The sequence below is a fragment of the Phodopus roborovskii genome, unplaced genomic scaffold (assembly GCF_943737965.1).
Source record: "Phodopus roborovskii unplaced genomic scaffold, PHOROB, whole genome shotgun sequence".
In the NCBI taxonomy this organism is placed as follows: Eukaryota; Metazoa; Chordata; class Mammalia; order Rodentia; family Cricetidae; genus Phodopus; species Phodopus roborovskii.
This window is the reverse complement of record NW_026126433.1, coordinates 48,789,713-48,814,983: the sequence shown is the minus strand read 5'-3', so window position 1 is coordinate 48,814,983 and position 25,271 is coordinate 48,789,713. Positions and strand designations below refer to the sequence as shown.

General features: G+C 41.4%; 1 protein-coding gene across 1 annotated transcript in view; it reads right to left on the bottom strand.

Annotated features, from left to right (window-relative positions):
- Cnst (consortin, connexin sorting protein) overlaps positions 1–25,271 on the bottom strand; it is an 86,452-nt gene that overhangs the window by 55,472 nt on the left and 5,709 nt on the right. Inside the window, exon 2 of the mRNA XM_051186395.1 lies at positions 928–1,357. Within this exon, the coding sequence (XP_051042352.1) occupies positions 928–1,357 (430 nt within the window). The remainder of the gene's footprint in view (positions 1–927; positions 1,358–25,271) is intronic.

Genomic DNA, 25,271 nt, shown 5'->3' with positions numbered 1-25,271 from the left:
GGCAGCTCACAACTGTCTGTAACTCCAGTTCCGGGGATCTACACCCTCACACAGACATACATGCAGGCCAAACACCAATGCACATAAAATAAAAAGAAATAAAATTTTAAAGAAATAAAATAAGGAATAAAGAATCTGAACTCTCGTATTTGTTCAGCAAGGACTTCATCTACTAAGCTACCCTCTCAGCCCCATAGTTTTATAGTTTACCCTAAATTTTAAAACTACAAATAAAACCCAGGATATGGATTCTTATCAGCCAAAGCACAAGAGAGCAGAAGGGAGGAGGAGACATTCTCCTGATTCATTAGGCCTCTTGCAAACACTGCTGGCCTGGGTACAGTGTGTTCCCATAAGGACTTCCAGCCAGCACTGTTGCGTCTCTGATGAAACAAAACAACAACCAAACGAAAAATCCAATCAACCAAACAAATAAAAACAGGCACAAAAATCGCCAGTGGTGGCTTTCCCCCACAAGTTCATGGTGAGTCGGACACAAAACTCCACAGCTGCAGGCTCACCTGCCAAACTGTATTCTGAAGGAACATCTGAATTACTTTGGAACCAAAGACATGCAGATATCCAAACCAGGTGCCTAATTCAACACTGGTACAAGGCAGGGATTGATTTAAGTTCACTGTATGTTGTTCACTTACTGAGTGAGGCAGAAAGAGCCCATGTGAAATTGTACCAGCACAGACCATCACAGGGCAGAGCCCTAGGCCACGGTGATGGAGGAGGAAAGTTTATGTGCAGCTGACAACCGTAGCTTTATAAAAGGTCACGGTTCCTCTACAGGCGGTGACACTGTAATGAACCACACAGTGGGGCCCATAGGTATGGCTGCAGAACAAGACTAAAAGAAGAAAAGCAAGTAGGAATGTTGGTTTTTTGTTAAAGGGCAGTAAGATAATTTGAAGGCCTTACCTGGAGGTACTTTCTTAGGCGTGCCTTTTCTGGCTCTTGGGCTTCTTTTTCCAGGTGTTTTTTTGTCCTGTCCCGAGGAGGGCTGATCATCTCTGGTACCTTCGCATGGAGTGAGTTCTGCTGCCTCACTGGGGGCTGCCTCACAGCTGGGCAGGCAGCTTTCATTATTGTTGAGACTGTCCTGTTCAGATACTGTAGCTCTTCCCATCGCACTGTGGCTGCTGGTCAGACCCGCAGGCCTGTCCCCGTCAACCTGATTTTCATTTTCATCTGAGACAGAAGGCAAGGGCGTTACTCTCCTTTCCACGCTGTCACCCGGATGACATCCATCTTGTGGTCCTATCTGAAGACGGTTTGCAGGAGCGTCTCTGTCATCCATTAGCGCATCCTTTGTGGAACTGTTTAAAGTTTCATCAAAGTCCTTCCATGCCTACAAAGACAAAAGAATAAAGGCTACTTTACTCTGTGGCCTCTGGGGACACACGTGGGTTGCAGTTTCTCATGTCTTTTCATTTCACAGATGTTAGGAAAGGCATGGATCCCAGTCTTCCCTCTTCTTCACCTGCAGCCTCATCCAAATCTTACCCAGTCCTGCACTTTGCTACAGTGGCTCTCGCAGACTGTGAAGGCTGCCTGCACACTGTGCTTCCGAGGTGCTCTAGATGGTTCTGACATGCATTGGACTGGGGCAGCTGACTTGAGGAAAGACATTCCTAAAACCAATCACTCATGATACTCCAGATATGTGCCAGAAAAGTAAGATTCAGAGGTGCAAGTACGTCCTTGACTGAACAGCAGCAACATTTATAAATGACAACGGAAGCCATATTATTATTATTATTATTACTTTTTCTAGAAAGGCACACAGGGAAGATAATTTACTCTGCTGAGGCGAACCTTATAATCTCCAGCAAAATCACTTTAAGCAATCCCATTTTAAAACAGAGAAGGTGGTAATAATTAAGTCTAGGCTAGTTAATGTAGAGCTCTGGGGACACGGTTGACAGGCACTAAAAAGTGCCCGTAGGTACCAAGGACTTGGGTGGTTGAGGCAGAATAACGGTTTGACCCTAGGGATCCGAGGCAAGCCAAAACAAGAGAACAGGCCTTGAAACTCACAAGCCACACAGATCCACAAGAGAGCAAAAGTCAGTTAGTTACCAGCCATTTTTTTACCTTATCATTCAAAAAAAGTACATTTCTAAAAAGTATGCCAGCCAGAGTATTTATGCTTGCTTAAAACTATTTCTAGGTCTGAATCAGCTGTTGCAATAATTCTGGGGGATGGGGGGAATCCCCCTACAGATGATAGTACTTAAAAAAATCTTCAAATGGGTAAGAAGAAATTCTTATATTTTTTTTTCAAAGATTTATTTATTTATTATGTATACAGTGTTCTGCCTGCATGTGTGCCTGCACGCCAGAAGAGGGCACCAGACCTCATTAGAGATGGTTATGAGCCACTATATGGTTGCTGAGAATTGACCTCAGGATCTTTGGAGTATATCCAGTGCTCTTAACCTCTAAGCCATCTCTCCAGTCCGGATATTCTTATTCTTTAAAAACAAACAAACAAACAAACAAATATGTACAAAAGGGCTGGAGAGATACTACTGGGGCTAAGAGCACTTGGCTACTCTTGCAGAGGACCCAGGTTAAATTCCTGGCACCTACACAGCAGCTCTCAACTATCCATTATCTCTAGCTCTAGAAGATCCAATGCTCTCTTCTGGCCTCTGCAGGCACCAGGCACACCCTTGGTGCACACACATGCAGGTAACATAAGATAAAAATAATAAAAACAAAATTTAAAAAAGTAACAAAAGTATGCAAATAAAGTACAATTCTCTTTAAAACATATAAGCAAAGTCAGGCAGTGGTGGTGTATGCCTTTAATCCCAGCACTCAGTAAGCAGACACAGGTGGGTCTCTGAGTTTGAGGCTGCCCTGGTCTACAAAGAAAGTCCCAGGGCAGCCAGGGCTACACAGGGAAACCCTGTTTATAAAAAAAGAAAGAAAGCAACAACAGCAAAGCATAAACACGGGCTGAAGGTGTAGCTCAGTTGATGGAGTGTTTGCCTAGAATGCCAGAAGCCCTGGCTTGGATCCCTAGCACCACACAGATTGGGCACAGCAGCACATAACATTCATCCCAGTACTTGGGCAGAGGGAGGCAAATCAGAAACTTACTATCCTTTCCAGCTATGTAGCAAGTCGGAAGCCAGGCTGGATATATGAAATCCTATCTCAAAAATATATGCATACAAATATATCATACACATAAACATATACATCACATATATGTAAATAAAAATCTACAATATTAATCCTATATAAATGTATCACATATTTGCAACATATTTTGCAACTGAGACATATTATTTCATACATAAGGGCATTCTTAGAAAATATAAAAAAAGTCTAAATTCTGGCTGGTATTATTTTCTTTAAAACATGCTCAGCATTATCTCTACTGCATTTATTTCTACTGGTTTTTGGGTCTTTGTGGGGGGGACAGGGTCTCTGTGTAGCCCTGGCTGTCCTGGAACTCTCACTGTAGACCAGGCTGACCTAGAACTCACAGAGATTGCCTTGCCCCTGCCTCTTGAGTGCTGGGATTAAAGCGTGCACCTGTATCCCTGACATCTATTTCTACTTTAAAAGGGCATCAGCAGGTACCCCATGTTTACAGTGTGTACAGGATTTTATCATCTAACATAAGAGGCCACACACACTAAGGGCACCCCTTACTGTGGCAGCCATTTCCCATGTCTGACCTCTGGTCTTCAAAACAATGCTACACTACAAGTATTCACATTGTGTTTGAAATGAAGAAACAAAATGCTAAGGTCAGAATCCTGGAAAAGAAGCAGAGCTGGACCTGAAACTCTGTCTTTCCTGGCTAGGGTCCTAAGCAGTTCAATACAATAGCTCAGGATAAGAGACACACCTAGGGTCAAATTGTGTCCTTGCCATTTTATAAGCCCTGTGGGAAACATTAGGTGAGTTACCTAGCAACCACACTCCTCATTTTCCTCATCTGTGAGACTGCAGAACTGTAGAGTATCTGTCTCAAAGGGTTTCATTTCTTCTGTTTTTGGTGAGATCAAGGATTAAAACCAGGACTTTCATAGGTGAATGTACTACTACTACTAAGCTACACACTCTCAGCCATTTTTCACTTTACACATTTAGTGCCTTGGTGTACACCTGCCTGCCTATTTCTCTGTATGGGCTTGTGTGTCTGTGTGCCACAGCACATATATGAAGGTCAGAGAATAACTTGGAGGAGTTGGCTCCTTCCTTCTACCATGTGGGTCCTGGGTACTGAACTTGGGTCATCAGGCTTGGCACTAAGGTCCTCTACCCACTCATCACTCTGCTCCTAACTTTCTTGAATTTTCATTTGGGACATGACATTGCCAAGTTGCTCAGGAAGACTTCAGATCTTTTATGTAGTCTGGTATGCATGGTAAAAGGTCACTGGACGCTTAGGTAATAGGACAGGTAAGGCACTTCAGAGAGTCTTTGATCCACACAGCAAACACTTAGTGTTACTTCCCAGCAGACTCACGGTGCATTACACACTGGTGATTGACTCAAGGGACACTCAGCCTTACTGTATATTCAGAAACAGCTTTTCCAAACATTCTAGCAATGACCAGGCTCTGGAAGATAAACAATGCTGGGGTATCAATTTACAATGGAGGGCTCTCATTCAGTCCCTGTAGTACTTACATGTCTCTTCTGAGTGTCCTGTTTCAGATGACTAAGGTATCCAGAAATTAGTATTTGGAACTACTTGGGAAGGGCCAGAGAGAAAGCACAGAGGGTAAAATGTTTGCCTTTCAAACACTAAGACATGATTTGATCCCCAGAACCCACATTTTAAAAGCCAGGAATATTGCTAGGTGTTGTGGCATATACCTTTAATCCTAGCCCTTGGAGGCAGCAGAGGCCGGTTGATTTCTGAGTGTAAGGCCAGCCAGGGCTACATAGTCAGACCTTGTTTCAAAACAATAATCAAAAATAAATAAAAGCCATGTGTGGTTGCATGCATTTGTAATTCCCACTGCTGGGAGGCAGAAGCAGGCAGATCACTCAGGCTCACTGGCCAGCTAACCTAGCCTGTTTAGTGAGTACATATATGTCTATATGTAAAGGTACACAGCTCCTAAGGAACACTCTGAGGCCTGGCCTCCACATGTACACATGAGCACACAAACACATACACACAAGAATTCTGGGAAAGCAGGGCACGATGTACACACTGATAATCTCCACTTGAGAAAGACAGAGGTAGGAGGGTTAGCCCTTGAGGGACAGCCAGCTACATGAGACCCCATTTCAAAAGCAAATGACTTCTTGGTAAGTTCAAAGTTATACATATTTGAAACTTTGCTACACAACAGACTCAATTTTCACAGTCACAAGCAGATAGTTACTTCTAGACCTGTTACACAGTTGAAGCAGAGACTCTTACCCATAGTGTTCTGTGGACAAAGGAGCTAAAAAAAATTTTTACTCTAGGGTCCCTGCCCACCACCTACCCTAAGACAGAGACATGCCTTCAACAAGGAAGTTGAAGTTTCTTGAGGTGTTTTCTCTTCCCTGGAAAATGCTGTCACTGAATAAAATGGTTCCCAGAAGTCCTCTTCCTTCCATTGAGAGCCTTTCTGGGTGGTCTTTGGGTAGGTCCACACCATGTAAGTGAAACAGCCACTCCCAGGAACATCAGTTTCCTCTCCTTGGGCCTCATGACACTTGCCTCCTACTCTTTGTGGCCACACAATTAGTTTAACTTCCAAAAGGAATGTCTCCAAACTGCTTTATAACACTGGGTCTCTTGATCTGCTAAGATTTTATTTTTTTAATTTCAATTTTGTGAGACACCTAACAATGCATCAAGGCTTGGTTCAAAAGTCACTTACCCCAGTTTGCCCGGCTGATTTCTCTGTCCTCAAAGACTCCCATATAATGCACTCCTCAACAGCACTCTGCCAGTCAGAATCCTCCCCAGTATCGCTCTGTACCAGAGTCCTCCCTGAGTATCACTCGGAACCATTTCTGCATGTGTTTTTATACATAAGCTTTTTCAATGTCTACAATCTACTCCCAAGCCCTGTTTGCCAGTGTCTGGCTCTGGCTCCTATGGCTATCAGGCACATGGACTAAGTTTTCACTGTTTTCTTAGAAAGGGGGAGTCAGATGTTGACTGTCATCTGCAGCCTGACCTTGCTCTAAAAGGAAAAGGGGGCCCAATGCACAGTGCTTGGCACCTGCCTGAATTTTTTTTTTTTTTTTTTGGTTTTCCAAGGCAGAGTTTCTCTGTGTAACAGTCCTAGCTGTCCTAGAACTGGAACTAGCTCTGTAGACAAGCGGGCCTCAAACTCACAGAATCCACCTGTCTCTGCCTCCAGAGTAGATACTGAGGGCATGTGCCACCATTGCCCAGCACCTGTCTGAATTCTTACTACCTTGACTTCTAATCATTAACAAACTCTTCCAGCTTTGGAGCTAAAAGTAAAATGTCATATTTATCTCTTTTTTTATGCCAGCAATGGGAGAAAGGACTGAGGAGGCCCAAGTAAACAACACTGGTTCAAAACCTGTGCTAACACTGCAGTTGATGTGGGGGTCATCAGGACATGTAAGTGCATGTTCAGACTTACTTTGTCCACACAATCTGGCTATTCCATTAGAGACCCTATGTCTGAACCAATTCTAAGGTGGCAGTTAACGCTGAATCACAGCTACAACACAGACACTAACATATTTTGCCTTTTAAAAGCATGACAGTAAGTCTGCCCGTTTCCAGACTCTTGTGGCAAAATAGCATTCCAAATATGTACATGGTGTAAATTGTCTGACACGTTGACTCTCCAGCCGAAGAATTTCAAGCAAAAGATATTCAAGGAAGGCCTATACAAAACATGAAAGCCAGAAAACCTTAAGGAAGAAGTAACAAACATTCTAAATTAACAATCTAGAAGGAAAGCTTCACTTTGCTAAAAGCACAAACTTAATCGCTCATACAATTTTAATTCATTTTTACATTTGAATAGATGTATCGATATTAAATACAAGGTGTTATTAAAGTGAGAAATGATAAACAGGGGTAATTAGGTGCATATGTATCTTATAGAAACATGTACGGAGACTGCAACTGCAGTCTTTCTTTGATTCATTCAAATAAGACTGAAAATACTCTTTCACACGCCAAGTTTATTCATAAGAATAAAGGTTGGCCGGATGGTAGTGACACAAACCTTTAACCCCAGTATGAAGGAGGCAGAAATATGCTTATCTCTGAGTTTTAGTACGGCCTGGTCCACTGAGTGAGTTCCAGGATAGCCAGGGCCTCACAGAAAAACCCTGTCTGTCTCAAAAAACCAAAAACGAAATAAATAAGTAAATAACTAAATAAAACAAAGACTGACTTCTAAGTTTGAATTTGTGAGTTTGCAGACAGGTCAAGAGTTTGAGGCACTGAGCCAAGGAACTGCCCTCCTGCCCTCAAGTCCAGAACTCCTCCACCATGAGCATTTTTCTACTATGATCATTCATATACTCAGTCACTCTAACCACCTTCTCATTAGGAACACTCAACACACGTGTACCTGAAAGCCTCAGGCCATACACGCTGGGTACTCAGGCACTCTGTTATGCTCCTCACTGCATTTAATACCGTTTCATTTCATTTTTTGCTCAAGCTCAGGCTAGTTTCAAACCCAAGATCTTCAGCCTGAATGCTGAAATTACAGCATGCTTTATCATACACGGTTTATTTCAAATAGTTTTCAAATGCAGGTCAAAATTTCAATTTCATGCTGCGCAATGGTGGCACACACCTTTAGTCCCAGCACTTGGGAGGCAGAGGCAGGAAAAATCTTAGAGTTCAAGGCCAGCCTAGAATACAGAGCAAGTTCCAGGATAGTCAGGGCAGAATTGGTCAAATGACATTACCAGGTCACAAGCAAAATATAAGCAGTACTGGATAATACCTAATGGGTAAGGTGGTAAGTAAAGATACACGTCAAGAGGTATGAGTAAAAGGGATTTTTCAGGGACTGAAATTTTCATTTTATATAACTACATTAAAATGGAAATCATCAGTAACTGAAAGACTCAAGTATGTGTGAAGCACTGTATTTCAACCTTTTACACCTACAAATTGTATGAAATCAAAATACAGATAGATCAAGGGCTAGAGAGATGGCTCAGAGGTTAAGAGTGCTGACTGCCCTCCCAGAGGTCCTGCGTTCAATTCCCAGCAATCGCATAGCAGCATGCAGGCATACATGTATATAGAATATTCATACACAAAATATATAAATAAAAATTTAAAAATACAGATCAAGCAGTGAGCATGGTGGCACACACCTATAATCCCAGCACCTAGGAAGCAGAGGATCACAGCTTGAAACCTGCCTGGGTATAGCGAGACAGAGACCAGCCTCAGTAACACAGTGAGCCCCCGCAGATCTCTGTTTAGCTATTACTTTGTAATTTAATTGCACTGGGATTTGACTTAATCTGAAGACAGTATATACACCAAAGTGTAGAATGGACACGGGAATTATGGTGGTATTCATCTCTAGACAGTGCGTGTATACGGGGCGGAATGGACACTATGGATTTATGGTAGTATTAATCTCTAGACTACGGTTTATGGTAGTATTCATCTAAGACGACAATGGCAGTAGCCCCTTCTCTTCCAGTTTCCCACGTTGGCTGCTTTATACTTTCCAGGTAATCCCCAGGGCCCACTCCCAACAGACCAACCATTTCTGCAGAATAGGCACCTTCCCTGAGTCTGATTCTGTCCTTTGTTTCCCTCCTGTTTTTGTTTTTGATACACAACTTTTACGATATGCCCAGGATGTTTTGACTTTTGGACATGAGGAAGTAACAAAAAAGGAAGACAGCATAATTCTGAGATTCGTATTCTGAAAATAAATAAACAAGTAGTAGAAAATATGTTTTAAAGGCATATAGCATTCATTTCTGTCAATAAGTATTGACATTGTCATGTTACACTAATTATAATTGTCTATGCCAGGAAATGCCTATTGCATAACTTATATCAGCAAGAATGAGTTAGCATGGAATGAGTCACCATGAACCATGACTATGACATTGTCGAGGCAGTGTCACAGGGCAGCATGGACCAATAGAAATACAGCACAAGCCATATATGTAATACTGTTTCTAGAAATTACACTGTGAAAAGCCCCTCCCCTTTTTGGTACATGCTAAAGTGCCCCCTAACCTTTTACAGGACAAACTACCAATGGGAATGCCAGAAGTTTTGAGGATAACAGAAAAAGTTGTCTTCAGTCTGTCTTAACACCAACTTTCATTTATACTTGTCAGCCTTTTTCCTACTTTTTTTGTTTGTTTGTTTGTTTTTGTTGTTGTTTTGTTTTTCTAGACAGAATTTCTTTGTGTTGCCCTGGCTGTCCTGGAACACACTCTGTAGACCACGCTGGCCTTGAACTCACAGAGATCTGCCTATCTCTGTCTCTTGAGTACTGGGATTAAAGGTGTGTGCCACCATTGCCCAGCTCTTTTTCTGCTTTGTGTGTGTGTGTGTGTGTGTGTGTGTGTGTGTGTGTGTGTGTGTGTGTATGTGTGGACAACTAAATGACAATTCTAAAATCTTGACTCTGGTTTATTTCATGTTTAACAAACCAAAGGCATTAGGTTTGTTTGCTCTCCAGCATCCTTCACCCAAAAAAGATGACTATATTTCTTTTTAATCTGTAGGAATGTTGCAAATGTTACCATCGATCTTTTATGGCTCTATTCTGTTAGAGGCATTCACATTCTAAAATGCCTATTTTTTTGTTTGTCAGCTCCCAAAGAAGCCAGGACAAGGCTCACTCAGTACCTGGGGCTTCTCCCAGCACTTCTCATCCATTCCCTACCCTAAACTCCCCCTCTCCCCGTCTCAGGGGCTGGTTTCCCATCCCTTCCCCCAGGCTTCTCATTCCTATAAACTCAGCCATCTTGGCTACTTGCTCTCTTGGCTCTTCTCTTGGGTCCTGGCTGGCTCTCCTCTCTTGGTTCCCATGTGCTCTTGGTCCTCTTGGTCTTCCCTTCCTGCATCTTTTTCTCTCTAGCTCTCCCCTGCCTTGTCTCTCTCATGGTCCTGTTCTTCTTGCTGGCCACGTTCAGTCTGGACCCTTGCAGATGCCTCTAGCTAAATTCTCTCTCATATCCACAATAGACCCTTCTCAACCACAGCTAAGAAGGGCCATGTCCTCTTATCCACAACAGACTCTTCTCCTCAACCACTCCTAAGAACGGCCATGTCCTCCCTCATTTGCTTCATCCTTTGTATCAGTTCCAAACGTCATCTCACTTCTTAGGAATTTGGAGTTTGTCTAACAGATCTAACACTGAACCTATGGAAGATCAAGAAGTGACTCAGAGATCCAGAAACAAGACTCTAAAGAGCGCTGATGTTATCTCATTCCTTCAGGTCTAAGGTTCCTAACTTTAGCACTCCTTTCTAATTTAGTTCACAGAACGACTGTCATTTCTCTTTTACTCCCACCAGTCCAAAACAAAGATCACCTTCTAGCTGACAGCTGCTAAGAGTTACAACCCCTGCTATCTACTTTAAAAGAACGCTACAGGCAAGTTTGCAGGCTTCCTTCTGGCATCCAATTGTCTGCCTTATCTTGAAAAACAATGACACAATGTTGGCTTTGGAATGAGAACTTGTTGTCCTGCCCCAAATCCAGGAGGACTTCTGTTTTGAACTGTGAACACAATCCAGGTGTTAACCTACTGCTCTTTGTAATCAGCACTGAAGACTTAATATGGGGACACAAACAAAACAAAGTAAGACTCCACATGGCAGCTGAACTCTGACCCTGGAAGTTGAGAGCTTTAACCCAGCTCCCAGATGATAATGCACTCAACTGTAACTGTCTTTTATGAACAAGATGTATTTACGTAATGAGGGATAAGACATGCCACCCTTAACAGTTCACACTATAAAACTGAATGAGGTTTCTACTTCAATAGGAAATAAATTATAAGCTGTATGTATAAGCTCTTCCATAACTTTCCTTTTCCCCTACAAATCTTTGCTACAGAGAGCAATGTGATTAAGAGTAGGCAAGTTCCCTAGGCACCAGAAGAGGCTACAGTGATGTGACTATTAAGACTATCCGATTTTTAAATCTTTTAAAATTTTATTTTTGTATTACATTTAGTGGGGGGGGGCAGCAGTTTGTGGAGGTCAGGGGACAACTTGTGAGCCTCAGTTCAATTTTCTCATTTTACCATAAAGATCCCTAGGAGGGACTCAGACGGTCAGACGTATGTACATGCCTTTACCTGAATATCTGATTTTGTCACACAAAGTAGAAGAACCCGGTATGACACATTCAGGAAGAATTCAAAGCCAGCCTGGGCTTCACGGCAGGGGAGGGAAAATAAGTACAGATGCCAACAGCACCAGAGATTTCAGGCGGAAAACACAAGCAAAGACTAATGCCAAAGAGAGGCTGAGGATGAATGTAAGATCCAAGAGCCACAGTGTATTCATGACATTACAGGGGAGACATTGATTATTAATGAAGAGACTGAAATTCATGAGGATTTGGCCTCCCAGTGTGACATCCATCTCTGGACCTTCCTATGTCCTTTGCCTAAGAAACAGATAAAATCCCATTTGTTCACTGTGCCACCTGGCAAGAAATAGCACCAGCCAGATATACCTGTCCCTGCATTCTCTAATATGGCCATGAGGATCCTGAACCTTCCTTCTTGTCCATCCCCAGCTCTGGCCAGAGACTGCTAACCTGGCAGAGACAGGAGACAATAGATGAACTCTGCATCTGCTGCAAGAAGGAACCAACCAGCAAACTACAAAGGTGGGCAAACAGGGTCTGCATAGCGTTTACCGCTGCACTGTGGAGTAAGAGTGCGGAGGAGAAGTAGGAAGTAGTGAGATCATGAGAATGAATTAACTGATATTATTTTTATGTACGTGTGCATCTGTGTGAATGTGTGCTACATGTGCACAGGTACCCGAGGAGATCAGAAAAGGATGTCATATTCCCTGGAACTGGAATTATATTACAGGTGGTCAATAGTGGCATGCATACATACACTGTTGGTAACCAACACCTATTTAATCAGTCTTATGGCCTGCTCAACAAGAGAGAAACTGTGCTTGGTACTGGAAAGCGAGCCAAGTACCTGGGGCCAGTGAAGTGGATTTTTGAAGAGAACCTACAACTACCACTTAACTAAACCAGCATAATCCCTAACTACATTCTAAATATTTATCCTTATACCCACAGATAAATGCAGTTCTCACCTCTCATCAAAGAAATTTCTCTTTGCAACATACAGATACCACTACAGAAAACCAAAACCAATCATAATGAATATACAAAAGATTATATAGTGCCCAGTCCAATAGACACATCTACTAAACACTACTGTTGCTAAGGCTTGGGGAACATTACAGAAGAGGGGGCGGAAAGATGGGTAAGATCCAGAGGGACTATGTTTGTGTCTCCTAGAAACATGAGAGAAGCTACACCTATAAAGTCTCATCAATATGCCTGCCTAAACAAGACCTGAATGGTACCAATGGACATGCAAACATGGAAGGGGAAAAGTTCATGGGACTTCAACATTAGACAAGGAGCTACAGGCAACCTGGCAATACTGATAGCAGAAGTGGTTTTTGTGGACTATCCCTTTACACTGTGTGAATGTGTGTCACTGTGATTGGCTAATAAAGCTGACTGGCCAATAGCTCGACAGGTAGAAGTTAGGTGGGGCTTGCAGAAAAAAAAAAAAAAAAAAAAAAAAAAAGAGCTTGAAGAAGAGGCAGAGTCTCTCAGAATAGGGAGGAGATGAACTTGTACTGAGAAAAGGTATTGAGCCACGGGGCAGAGGGTAGGATAAGAAAGATGGGATAATATAAAATATAAGAGTTAGCTAATAACAAGCCTGAGCGATTGGCTGGGCATTTATAATTAATATTAAGTCTCTGAATGGTTATTTGGGAACAGCTGCTGAGACATAGAGAAATTCCATCTACAGGTCTTCCATAGGAAGACACACCCAATTGGTTAACCAGTACCAAGTGGTCAGACAGGTAATATTATATGGACCAAGCAGGTTGGATTTATGTATTTAGGATGTCTCTCTGTGTGTGCACAAATCAACTTAAGAAAAAAAAATGCCATAATTTTAGAAAGAATAAGGAGGGAACATGAGAGGGATTGGAGGAAAGGAAAATAATTTCAAAAATTTTTTGAAAATTTTATATAATTATAAAAAATTATTATAAAGCTTTTGAATTATTCTGAAATAGAAATTTTTTGTTACTAGAAGTGAGTGAAATTATTTGGTTTAATTTGCATTACTAATGGTAAATCCTTGCGAAGAATGATTTACTCTTGGAAATAAATGTTCATGATTTATTGTCATGGTTTCTTAATTTCTAGACTATTCTTGTTATATATTGTACTGAGATATAACTTTTAAAAGGGAGCTTCTACTGTGGCAGTTGTCTTTCATAAATATCATAGCACACTATAACCATTAAAAATAAGTCATATATCAGAAACCTGTGATTTATTATAATGACTATGTATGCAAATATACTATTAAAGAAGAATGAAATCTTCAAGTAGGTCTCAAAAAGTTATTTTCAAAAATTAAAGGAAAGCATCAATAAAAACAGAGAACTGGTAATTTTACACCTCACTTAAATTCAGAAATTTGGTACAGTTTATAACAATTCTCAAGAATGTTAAGTCCTAGCTGGACATGGTGGTGCACATCTTTAATCCCAGCACCAGGGAGGCAGAGGCAGGCAGATCTCTGTGACTTTGAGGCCAGCCTGGTCTACAGAGTGAGTTCCAGGACAGTCAGGGCTACACAGAGAAACCCTGTCTCAACCTCCCCCCACCCAATAAAAAAAATAAGTAAGAATGTAATTCAGGAGCCAGACATGGGGTGCACATCTTTAATCCCAGCACTGGGGAGGCAGAGGCAGGTGGCCAGGCACCTAGTCTGCATAGCCCAGGCCAGTCAGGACTAACTACACATGAGACTCTGTCTCAAAAAGAAGGGGAGGGGAGATAGACAGACACACTCATTACATAATTCACAGATACCAGAAGTGACATTTCAAAAGAAACCAGGACTAGAGAGAAGATGGTGAGTACCAGGCAGGGCTCTGCTTTTGAAGTCATTCCCTCCTATGGCAGACAGGAGGCTAGCCTGCCAGCTCTGAACCCCTAGGTCACATTAGTTCAGATCCCTGAGTCTTTATTGTGAGAACGGAATCAGGCAACACATGGGAAATGGGTAAGGCAGCCGCAACGACAAAACATTAATCTCACCCTTATAGGCAGTCCTGGCTGTCGGGGCATTTATAAAATTCTGCCTTACTGGAAAGGTCCAATGCCTGACCAAAGACATTTCTGGCTGTGCATTCCAAGTAGAAATTCACTTGTATTTACTCATCTTAGGACTCTGTGTGCTCTCAGGTATTTACCTGTTACCAATTCTAAAATACCAAGTATCCCTGTGCATCTCTCCCCCATTCTCATTGCTCTCCTTCGTCATCTCCAGTTAGTCTCTCATTCTAAGCGCTCCACTACTTCACATGTCTTCTGTAATTTCTCCTTATAGCTTGTGCTGAAATCTTGTTTCAAAACAGATTATGTGTAGAGATGTTCTGTCTTATGTGTTTCTGTGTACTATGTGTGTTCCTCTTGCCCGAGGAGGCCATACGAGGGCATCAAATCCCCTAGAAATGGAGTTGCAGATGATTGTGAGCTGCCATGTGGATGCTAGAAATTGAACCCGAGTCCTCTGGAAGAACGTGAAATGTTCTTAACTATTGAGCTCTCTCTCCACCCCCTGGGTATGCTGTGTCCTTCACACTCACTTTTAAGTTGTTGCTAGCTCTTGCTCTGTGCACTTTTTATTGTGAGCCCTCTATAGTGTGTAGCTATCTATCTGTGGGAACCTTGCACAGGCAGATCAAGGATCACTCCTTCACTTTTGAGTGTTTAGCTTTCACAAGGAACCCCACCTTGTGTTTGTTACTAATCAGGACTACCTTTTATACTGCTCAGCATAAAGCCATGGTTACAAAGGCTCAGGGAGGACTATCTTCTAGAAGATGCACAGCAAGAGACAGAAAAGCTCTCTGCCCCTTCTCCGGGCTATGTTCCTACCCTGCAGCCCAGCCCACCACCTTCAAGAACAGAGATGTTCAAGAGCCCTAATGCTGTCCTTTCCAATGCTCTATTTGGGTTCCTTGCTTCAGATACAAGGACTCCTTTTTAGTTCCCACAGGGTGGTTAAAATTCAAGCCCATTGGAAAAATACCCCCACTCTGTTCTCTAAAATAGCTGTTGAAACATGTAACATTTGTTGAACATTTAATGAGTGCTGGGTATATGCTAACATTCTGTGCATGTTTTATTCCATTTGCATAGAAACTCTACTCTTTCCCATCTTATAGATAAGGAAAGAGATGAAAGTAAGTAACCTGTTCAGGCTTATTTAACAAGCAAGCAAGGAAGCCTCAGAACTGGATTGAACCCAGATGTGAGCACCAACCCCTATAAACCACCACTCCTTCAAAGTCCCTGTGCTCCATCCATCACAGAAACAAGGAACCCACTTTCTCTTTTACTGGGAAACCCTGCAAACAATGACTTCATTGGGGGTGGGGGAAGGATGGGGAAGGATGTGTGTGTGTAAGTACACACATGCATGCATACCATGTATGTGTATGGGTGGTCAGCGGACAACCTTGGGTGTCAGTCTCTACCTTTTACCTTGAGACAAGGCCTCTTGTTCTCCACTGCAATTGCCAGACTAGCTGGCCCATGAGCTTCCAGGATTTCTTCCTGTTTCCCTCCCATCTCACTGTAGAAAGTTCTGGTATTACAGGTATGTGCTATCATGTCTGGCTTCATGTCCACCTATTTCACTGCAGAAGTTCTGGGATTACACATGTGCATTACCATGTCTGGATTCATGTGGGTTCTTGGAATCACAGCTCAGGTCCCTGCACTTGTGTGACTTTATCACTGAGCCATCTTCTCAGATGCCCCAGTAGATTTTTTTTTTTTTTTTAAATCAGCAGAAACATTAGATGGCAGTCTCAGTTATGTTTTACACTGCATTCTAGTATTAAAATACCTGACTGGTCATTTGTGAAATTGTTACTTTCCTAGTGATAGCAAGATGTTTGGCATTTCCAAAATACATCGAACTTAACTGCTATTTAAATTTAAAATAGGATTCCTCTTTGAGAAAAGTTAACTTACAAGTTAGTGGCGAACACACAGACAGGCTCAAGAACTGACCATGGAGAATAAAGAAATATCTGACAGAATATCTTTCCCCAAAGAAGAAAGTTGAGCAGAGATCACAAAGCCACATGATAAATGCACATTTTCTTACGACATCAAGACACTAACGCCATGCAGAAACGAATGGATTAGTCAGCAGCACACCATAAAACACCCAATAACATAGGTTTGAATGAATGACTTTATGAAAGCAAGTGATTATTTAACTCTATGGTGAAGAGTAACCACAATATTGGAGTAGGACAATAACACCAACTATTTTACGGTGTTTACTCTGTACCATGCTCACTGTAAATCATTTGTTTTCACAGCAATCCTACTAGGCAACTGTTATGAACATGGCCATGCCCTAGATAAGGAAACCAAGGCAGTAACAGGTTATGTTACTCATTCATGGCTACATTGTTCTTAGAGTTGGGACTTAAACACAGCAGAGAGCTCTGCAGCCTGCAGTTCAGTGTTTGAATGCAAAGACTCCATAACCAAGGCAGACTGTAAGACATGTGCTGAAGATTCCATAACCAAGGTAGACTGTGAGCTGTATATTAAAGACTCCATAACCAAGCACATGAGCCATGTGCTGAAGAGTTTGGACGAGTTAGGGGAAGCATGAAGGGAAACTGACAATACTAACTCTGGTAAAGTCTGGCCACAATGTGAGGCATACCTGGTACAGAGTCTACATGGCAGTATCTCCAGAGATCTACTTTTAAATGGGCCAAGCAGTATTGTAAGATACAGGACGCACTCCTCAGTGTTGTTTCTTTCTTGCTGTAGGGTTTCTTTCAAGTTATTTCATGCATGTGCTGCTATTATTGCCCAACTGGAACTGAAGCTTTTATGGCAACAGAAACATGCCTTTTGCAATCCTCACCACAACACACCCCAGGGCTCATAAAAGGTACTAAATATATGCTTGTCCAATTGAACTATAACACTAAAATTTCACTTTCACTGCCTCTCACCTAAGGACACAGATGCAAAAGACAAAAAATATCATTACATTAGATGGTAGTTTAAACTTACTTAGGAAACCCAGAGAGACAAGGCAAGCTTGAGAACAGTGTACTTCTGTCCATGAGAGATTAAATATGATCTGGACAAGGCAGCAAATTCGCAAAAGAACATATGATTAGTTGCTTTTCAAATGAATTAAATTAATGGACTCATTCTGCTTTCTGACACCGTAACATGGGGAAAATTCCAGTTTGTAATTACAAACATCTGTGTTATGTATATTGAAAGAACAAGCTTATAAATACACAGAAAATACAAAGGAACTGCTGCAATTTTTACTCTAAAATAAAGGCAAATGAAATCAGGCCAGGCTCAACTTTAACCAAAGCTTTCCATTTGGCTTCTTCTCCAGTTTTACCTGAAACATTCCCCTTGTGCTATTCTTTTCTTTCTTTCTTCCTTTTTCTTTTTTAAGATTTACTTATTTTATGTATATGAGTGCTCTATCTGCATGTACACCTACCTTCCAGAAGAAGGCATCAGATCACACTACAATGACTGTGAGCCATCATGTGGTTGCTGGGATTTGAACTCAGGACCTCTGGAAGAGCTGCTGGTGCTCTTAACCACTGAGCCATCTCTAGCCCAACCCCTGTCTCATTCTTGACTATTTTTCCACTACATAGAAAAGCAACCTAGATGATTCCACATTGTGACAAAGCAAAGTGAGAGCCTATAAAACAAGCAAAGTAAAACTGGTTCCACACAGAATGACCACGCTTAGTGACATTGAATAAAATTAGTAAAATAAATGTTACTAAATAGAATGCTCCTGACATTTTAAAGGCAAACAACTAAAATAACAGGATGACTTGGGATACCAAGTAAAAATGGAGCCATTCTTAGAGAATTTGAACAAAAGGCATGAAATGGTGGACTAGGAAGATAATAGTATCATTATTTTTTTCTGAAGACTTTTTAAATCTAAAATTAGCTCAAAACCAGGCTCAAGCTGGGTGTGATGACACAACCTATAATCTCAGCATTTTGGAGGCAGAGGCAGGGGGATGACCACGAGTTCATGGTCAGTCTGGGTTCCATAGAGAGTTCCAAGAGTGAATCCTAGTCTTAACCAAAATTAATCAAATTTAGAAATTAAATCTGGGAGGGTCAGGAGTTCGATGTAAGGGTGGGCTACATACATAGCAAGACCCTGTTTAAGTGGAAAAGAAATCAGGAACAAATAACTCAATGGTAGAAACCTTGGCCTAGCATGCACAAAGGCCCAGGTTCTATTCTTGGTCACACGCATTCACTCTTACACGCATGCACTCACACATGCACTCATACACGCACGCATGCATGCTCACACACAGAAAAGACAAAGAACCCATCCTAAAGATAGGTAGCCATAAAAGCATTTTCTCCTGAATGCTTTCCTGGCATGTTCTTTTCCTTATCATAATTGAAAATATCTACCTTAAAAAAAAAAAAAAATCTTCCTAAGGAGCTGGAGAGATGGCTCACTGTTCTTCTGAAGGTCCTGAGGTCAATTCCCAGCACCCACTTGACAGTTCACAACTGTCTGATGCCTTCTTCTGGTGTATAGATGTACATGCAAAGTACCCATATACATAAAATGTAGGAATAAATTTAAAAATTCTTCCTAAAAGCTATATAACTTGTCAGTGTTTCATCAGAATATAAAGCAGGGAGGACAAAATGAATCCTAAAAACAAAAAACCTAATTCAATCACTGAAACTTTTCAAAGTAAAGCATGCTGAAACAAAACTGCCAAATGTTTCCATGTTGGTGCTCCCATGAATTTTGAAGGCCAAGTTCCCATGGATTGTTGCTAAAGGCAAAATCAATGTCCTTTATCAAACATCTTGGTAGAGTGACTACTAAGTATATTCTACCAGGTCCACTGTGGAGTGAGGAGGGGAAGGATAACAGAGCTGAGGCATGCAGCTGGTGTCCTGGGATATCCCAGTTCAAGACACAAACACGTAGGGCTGGGAATAAGCAGGTGATGCGGGGAAAGCTTACCAAGAAAAGCACAGCAAATGTCACTCAGGCTGGCTCTGAACTCAGATCTCCTGCACATGCCTTCACAGGGCTAGATTAGGGGCCTGCAACACCATGTTGGGTAAGAGAAGAATGTTGGACCCAAACTTCACCCTCTCTTAGTAACTGCTTTGAACAGCTTAGGCAAGATTCTTGTTCCCTATGAACTTTAATCCCTTCAGCACTAAAATCTCAGAGCTCCACAGAAATCCTGAAGAGTCTTTCTCTTTTCTAGCTACATGGAAAATGCCTGATGTGTTCCTCTAAACACCAACATTACTTATAATTTCACTTAAAATATGTAAAAACTGTCTTTATTTGTTCTTATGACTATTAAGCCATAGCAAATTGACCAGTAAATCAACAAGAACCACATCAATGAAATCAAGTCAATGTGGGGCAGTCTGTAGTCAAATACTGTTCACAAACTGAGCCTGCGTCACTGAGCAGCCAGCCCCTTTCAGCTCCAGGGTGCTGGACAAGGGGACATAGGGACCCAACTCTTCCCCCACCTTTGCCCCTGCTGACTATGGAGAAATCTGTGTTCCTAAGAGCAGCTGTGGTGCTGTGCCAAAGACATGATTTATGAATTTTACCCCATGTTTATAAACACATGTGTAGACTGCAGCACTGAAATGCTATCTCAGAATGTGGTTTTGTGAACCTTGAAATTGAATAAGCTTGTCTTGTTTTCTTCCAGCTTTCACTGAAATAAAAAGAATTATTAAAAACCTCACTCTTTTTTCTTTCTTTCTTTTTTTTAACTTTTCTAGCTTTTACCGTTTTCTATAATAAATGTATTTTTTTCTGACTGTCTCAACAACAGTGTCATTAAGGCACAATTCTCATCATACAACTCACCCGCCTGACATGGTCTAACAATCCATTCTAGATGTTTTCATCACCCTTAAAACAACCCCCTCCCATTTCACACCCAGCTGATGATCACTTCCTACTCCTCAGTGTGACCCACAGTCTTCCATACCCACTCAAACTATTAATCTTCACAGTGAGACTAAAGGGCAGACACAGGTTCAAGGGTGGCCTGAGCTGTAGTGTGTTCAAGACCAACCTACGGCTACAGTGTGGGTGTCTGCCTAAAGAAACAAAACTACGACTCTGCTTGCCCCTATAGATATACTTATTCCAGACATTTCATATAAATGAAATCTGAGCAGGTGTAGTAATGCACACCTTTAATCCTAGCAATAGGAGGCAGAGGCGGGTGGATCTTGGTAAGTCAAAGACCAGCCTGGTTTAGATAGGGAGCTCCACAACAGCCAAAACTACATAAAAGAGACCTTGTCTCAAACACCAAAAATAATAAATAAATAGATAAATAAATAAATGGAATCATGGAATACACAATCTTTTGTGATCGGCTATTTTCACTTATTATAGCGCTGTCAAGGTATATCTATGTTGTATCATACTTTATTTGTGCATATGACTCTTAACTACTATTACACCATGACAAATCACAAACAAAGCAATCAGAATGTAAATACACCATTTTCTTTTATGCCCAGTATTTCACTGTAGGGACAGAACCACATTTTATGTATTCATCTATCAACCGATAAACATCCTGGTTCTTTCTTAGAATATTATGATTAATATAAAGAGAGACAATGAACTATCAGAGGAACTGGGCACACATCAGCTTGGCTAGACGGAAAACTATTTGAAGACCAGTCTTGTTTCTCAATGCATGCTCCCTCTACTCCAGTTCAGGCCCTCGGGGAGAACTGAGGAACACATCACTCACCACACTCCCTACATCAGTTCACAACCCTCGGAACCCATCTTCCTATTTCCTACTAATTCTGTAAGCCCTCTTTCCAATTAGTAAGCAGTTCATCTGCCTCAAAAACCCAAATGGACTTGTTATTATTATTGTTATTGTTATTATTATGTGTCTGTGCGTGGTTATGTGTGTGTGAGTGTGGGTGCCCACAGAAGCCAGAGGCATGGCATCCTCTGAACTGGAGTGTAAGCTGTTTGATATGGATGCTAGGAACCAGACTTCCGGTCCTCTGCAAGAGCAGCATACACTTTTAACCTCTGGGATTAAAGATGTGTACCACCACACATGCCTCAGCAGCCTGTGCTCTGAACTGCTGAACCTCCTCTAGGCCCTAGGACCCTGTTTTAAAGAATCACACTATAACTGCCGTAACCTACAAATGGGAAGTTCTACGATGCCAGTTCTCAAGAGCCTCAGTGGAGACCTCCTTGGTAGAGCTGAACTGATCATAGAAACAAACACAACTGAATTGTTTCACAACTTTACACTCTTTTCAGGAGTCTAGCATTTAAGGATCAGCCTGGTGATGGCTCAGCCGCTAAAAACATGAGGCTCAAGGCTGATGCCCCGAGTTCTACCCCAAAACCCATATAAAGGTCAAAAAGGACGGAAGGATTCTATGACCTTACTGTCATATGCACATTAACATACTCACAGAGCTCCTCTGCCCTCTCTCTATTACACACAGAAAGAGGTGCATGTGTGTGCGCGCGCACACACACACAGAGCAGCATCTAATTTTTGCTAAACTGGCATGCAGGAAGCAGAGGCAGGAGGAATGTTTGTGGGGTTTAAGGCCAGCCTGGTCTAAATAGTGAGCTCCAGGCCAGGCGGCCTACTTAGTGAGACATAGTCTATAATAACAACTTGCTAAAAGAAAGTGAATTTTACATACTACTTACTGTATTACAAATTATAATAGCCAAAAGGTTCCATATGCATTTCCTTTCTTTAAAAAAATTAAGTTAAACAAACAAAAACAAAAAAAAAGGAGAAGAAGAAAAGAAAAATATATCAAGTGAAACCAGGTGTGGTGGCACATGCCTTTAATCCCAGCACTTGGGAGGTGGCAGGTGGATCTCTCTGTGAGTTCAAGGCCAGCCTGGTCTACAAAGCAAGTTTCTGAACAGCTAGGGCTGTCTTGAAAAATGTGTGTGTGTGTGTGTGTGTGTGAGAGAGAGAGAGAGAGAGAGAGAGAGAGAGAGAGAGAGAGAGAGAGAGAGAGAGAGATACATATATACATACATATATTTAAGTTACATGAAATCATTTATTCTTCTAAGAGAAACAAATTATTTTTTAAAAATTAACCGTGTGTGTGTGTGTGTGTGTGTGTGTGTATTTCCAAGTACCACACATGACAGTCAGAGGACAACCTTGGGAGCTGTTCACTCCTTCCATATTGGTCCCAGGTTTGAATTTAGATCTTCATGCTTGGTGGCAAGCCTCTTTACCTGATAAGCCTTATCACTGGCCCATGTCTATATACGAGGGACTTGTTTTTGTAAAGACTTACACAAAGTGCCCTGTTTGAGCATCTGCACCGTAATCCCACCATACTTAGTAACATTCTGCTTACCTACAGCTCCAAATCAACCATCAAGTTCATAGGCAGTAACACCAGAGTCTACTCACAAACCTACGCATTTCAAAGTTAGTTACCAAAGAGGTAGGTTTTCTTATTATGTATATCATAATGTGTTCTCCTGCATGGATTAGTGTTCCTTAAAATTCATTTCTTTAATTCATCTAGGATAAAGTATAATATTTCATATGGCAAACACAATTTTAACTGTATTATAAAACCTAAGTGGAGCTTAGGTTAGCTTCATCTTATCTCCTAGTCTTCCAAATAAGGAGCAGAAACTTAGTGCTATCTATTGTTTCTGGAGTTAAGAAATTACAGTGTCCAGGGTAATTCTTACTTTTAATTAAAGGCTCTCAGCATCTCACATATCCCTTTCAATCTTTCCCACATACCAGAGGCAGATTAATCTTTGGAAAACACTACCTTTCTGTCTCACATAATAAAAACAGTGGCTCCACATTCTTGTGGAACAAACAATTCTCCATGTCTCAGAAATCCATAATGACATGTTACTGTCTCCTGCCCAATTTAGCTCATGTCCTCCCATCTTATATTTTTACTGAACATCAAAATATTCCCTTTGACACACTCAAATAAATCTCATTATCTGCAACATCCCGTTACCAATATCTCTGTATCTCTTATAGCCAGTTCACACACTGCTTAGGGAAATGACAACTGTGTGAACCAGCACAGCATCTACCTAGCTTCAGCTGCAGCCCCAGTGTTGCTATATCCCCTCTAATACAGCATCCAGGACCAAAGTGCAATACAAAGCTATTCTGAACCTTCACCTCCAGGCCCGCCTATCCCTACTCACAGGTAGCATCAACTGGACCACAACGGAAACCACCAAGAGCTACATGGCAATCAGCATTTCCCTTTCATCTCAGAGGAATGCCCCCACATCTGCTATTCTAGAATAATCTTTCTGCCTGCACCCACTTTTGCACCTCCTTTCATTCATTGCACCTCCAGCTGCACCCTGGAGGACCTCTTGAGTAGAAAACATAGGTCTCCTTTCCCTCAATCCTAAATCAGTGAGGAACTTTGAACTGTCCATGAAAACTCATCAACAGGAATGACTCTCCACTATAAAACACACAGAAGATAAAAACTGGTGTTTAAAACAAACAGAAAGATTTTGAACGTTCTAGACAGAGATACAACGAATGATTTCTGGAGGCATAAAGGGTTGAAGGTGGTCAGGTATGGTGGAGTTGCCTTTAATCCAGCACTAAGGAGGCCGGAGACAGGCCAGCCTGGTCTACATAACTGGTTTCAGGCTAGCCAGGACTACACAGTGAACCTTGTATTTGGATAGGAGCTTCAGGGAAAAAATAGTATAGACAGGTTATCCTGAGGTAGACATTCTAAGAAAAGGAAAAAAATCAATAATAAAAATGTTACAGAAGAACATTTTCCAGTGGATTTTGTTGTTGTTGTTTTAGGATTGCTGGTAGATTACACCTTCTCATTTCTCCCTCAAAAAAGATGTGTACTTGGCATAGGTGGGCTAGAAATGTTCTCATGTCCTCTTGGAGTATATGTCTTTCTTCCTGGCCAATTCATCATGGTATCAATATGGATGGAAGACATCAATGGAGCCTGGCTGCTAAATAAGCTTTTATTACTTTCTTAGACAAGAAAAAAAATTAAAATGCAATAACCTTTTTTCTCTTTGGAGAATTACTTTTTTTAAATTGAAGAGAAGAAAGAGGTAAATCAGCTTTTAAAGGCTTACACAAGTCAGAGTGCTCTGAACTTTGCTTTCCAAAGCTGCCACAACAGGCACCAGTCAGGAGAGGGAACATGCTACCTTGGGCATGAGGCTTTCTTTAAGATTTCTTCTCGCAAAGGCAAAGGCCCAGTGGAAACTCACCAACAAAGGCTTCCCTGAGCACTGAGCCTTATAGGAAGGAAACAATTGCCATGCAGGCAGAGCTCTCAGTTCTAAAGCAGACAGTCCTAGGATAGTTGCTGCTTCAGCCTAGATGAGGGTCCCTGCAGTGGGACTTTGGTTCTGTACCTAGGCATGGGGCTTTGGCTCTGTACCTAGGCATAATACCTTCTGAGGCTGTCAGGGAGCTTCAACCTTGCATTTTCTATATTCTGTGGGCATGGGAGGGGGGCAACCCTGAAATCTTTGCGCATTTATAAGGTAAAAATAATTACACTAAGCTTAGTAAATAAAATCCATTTAAAAAAATAAATCCTAATTGAAAAATCTTTAGCAATGACTTTCGTTTCACCCAGTAATTTTATTAAGTTTACAATAGTAAGAACTGTACTGTAAAAGAAACCAAAAATAAGGGAGGGCTAGGCACGCATAAACACAAGAAACAGCAGGTGCCAAACTGCCTTACAGTATAATATATTTAAAAATTCTCAAACACCCAGGAAGATATATATCCAAACTCTTTAAGACCCAGGAAAACAACATTTTGTTGTACCACAAGGTGCACATATTTTAAGGGAAGCATTAACTTCTAAATCTACAAGTACCTGAAGAGAGGTTGTTATGCTTTCATTCAAATTAGAATG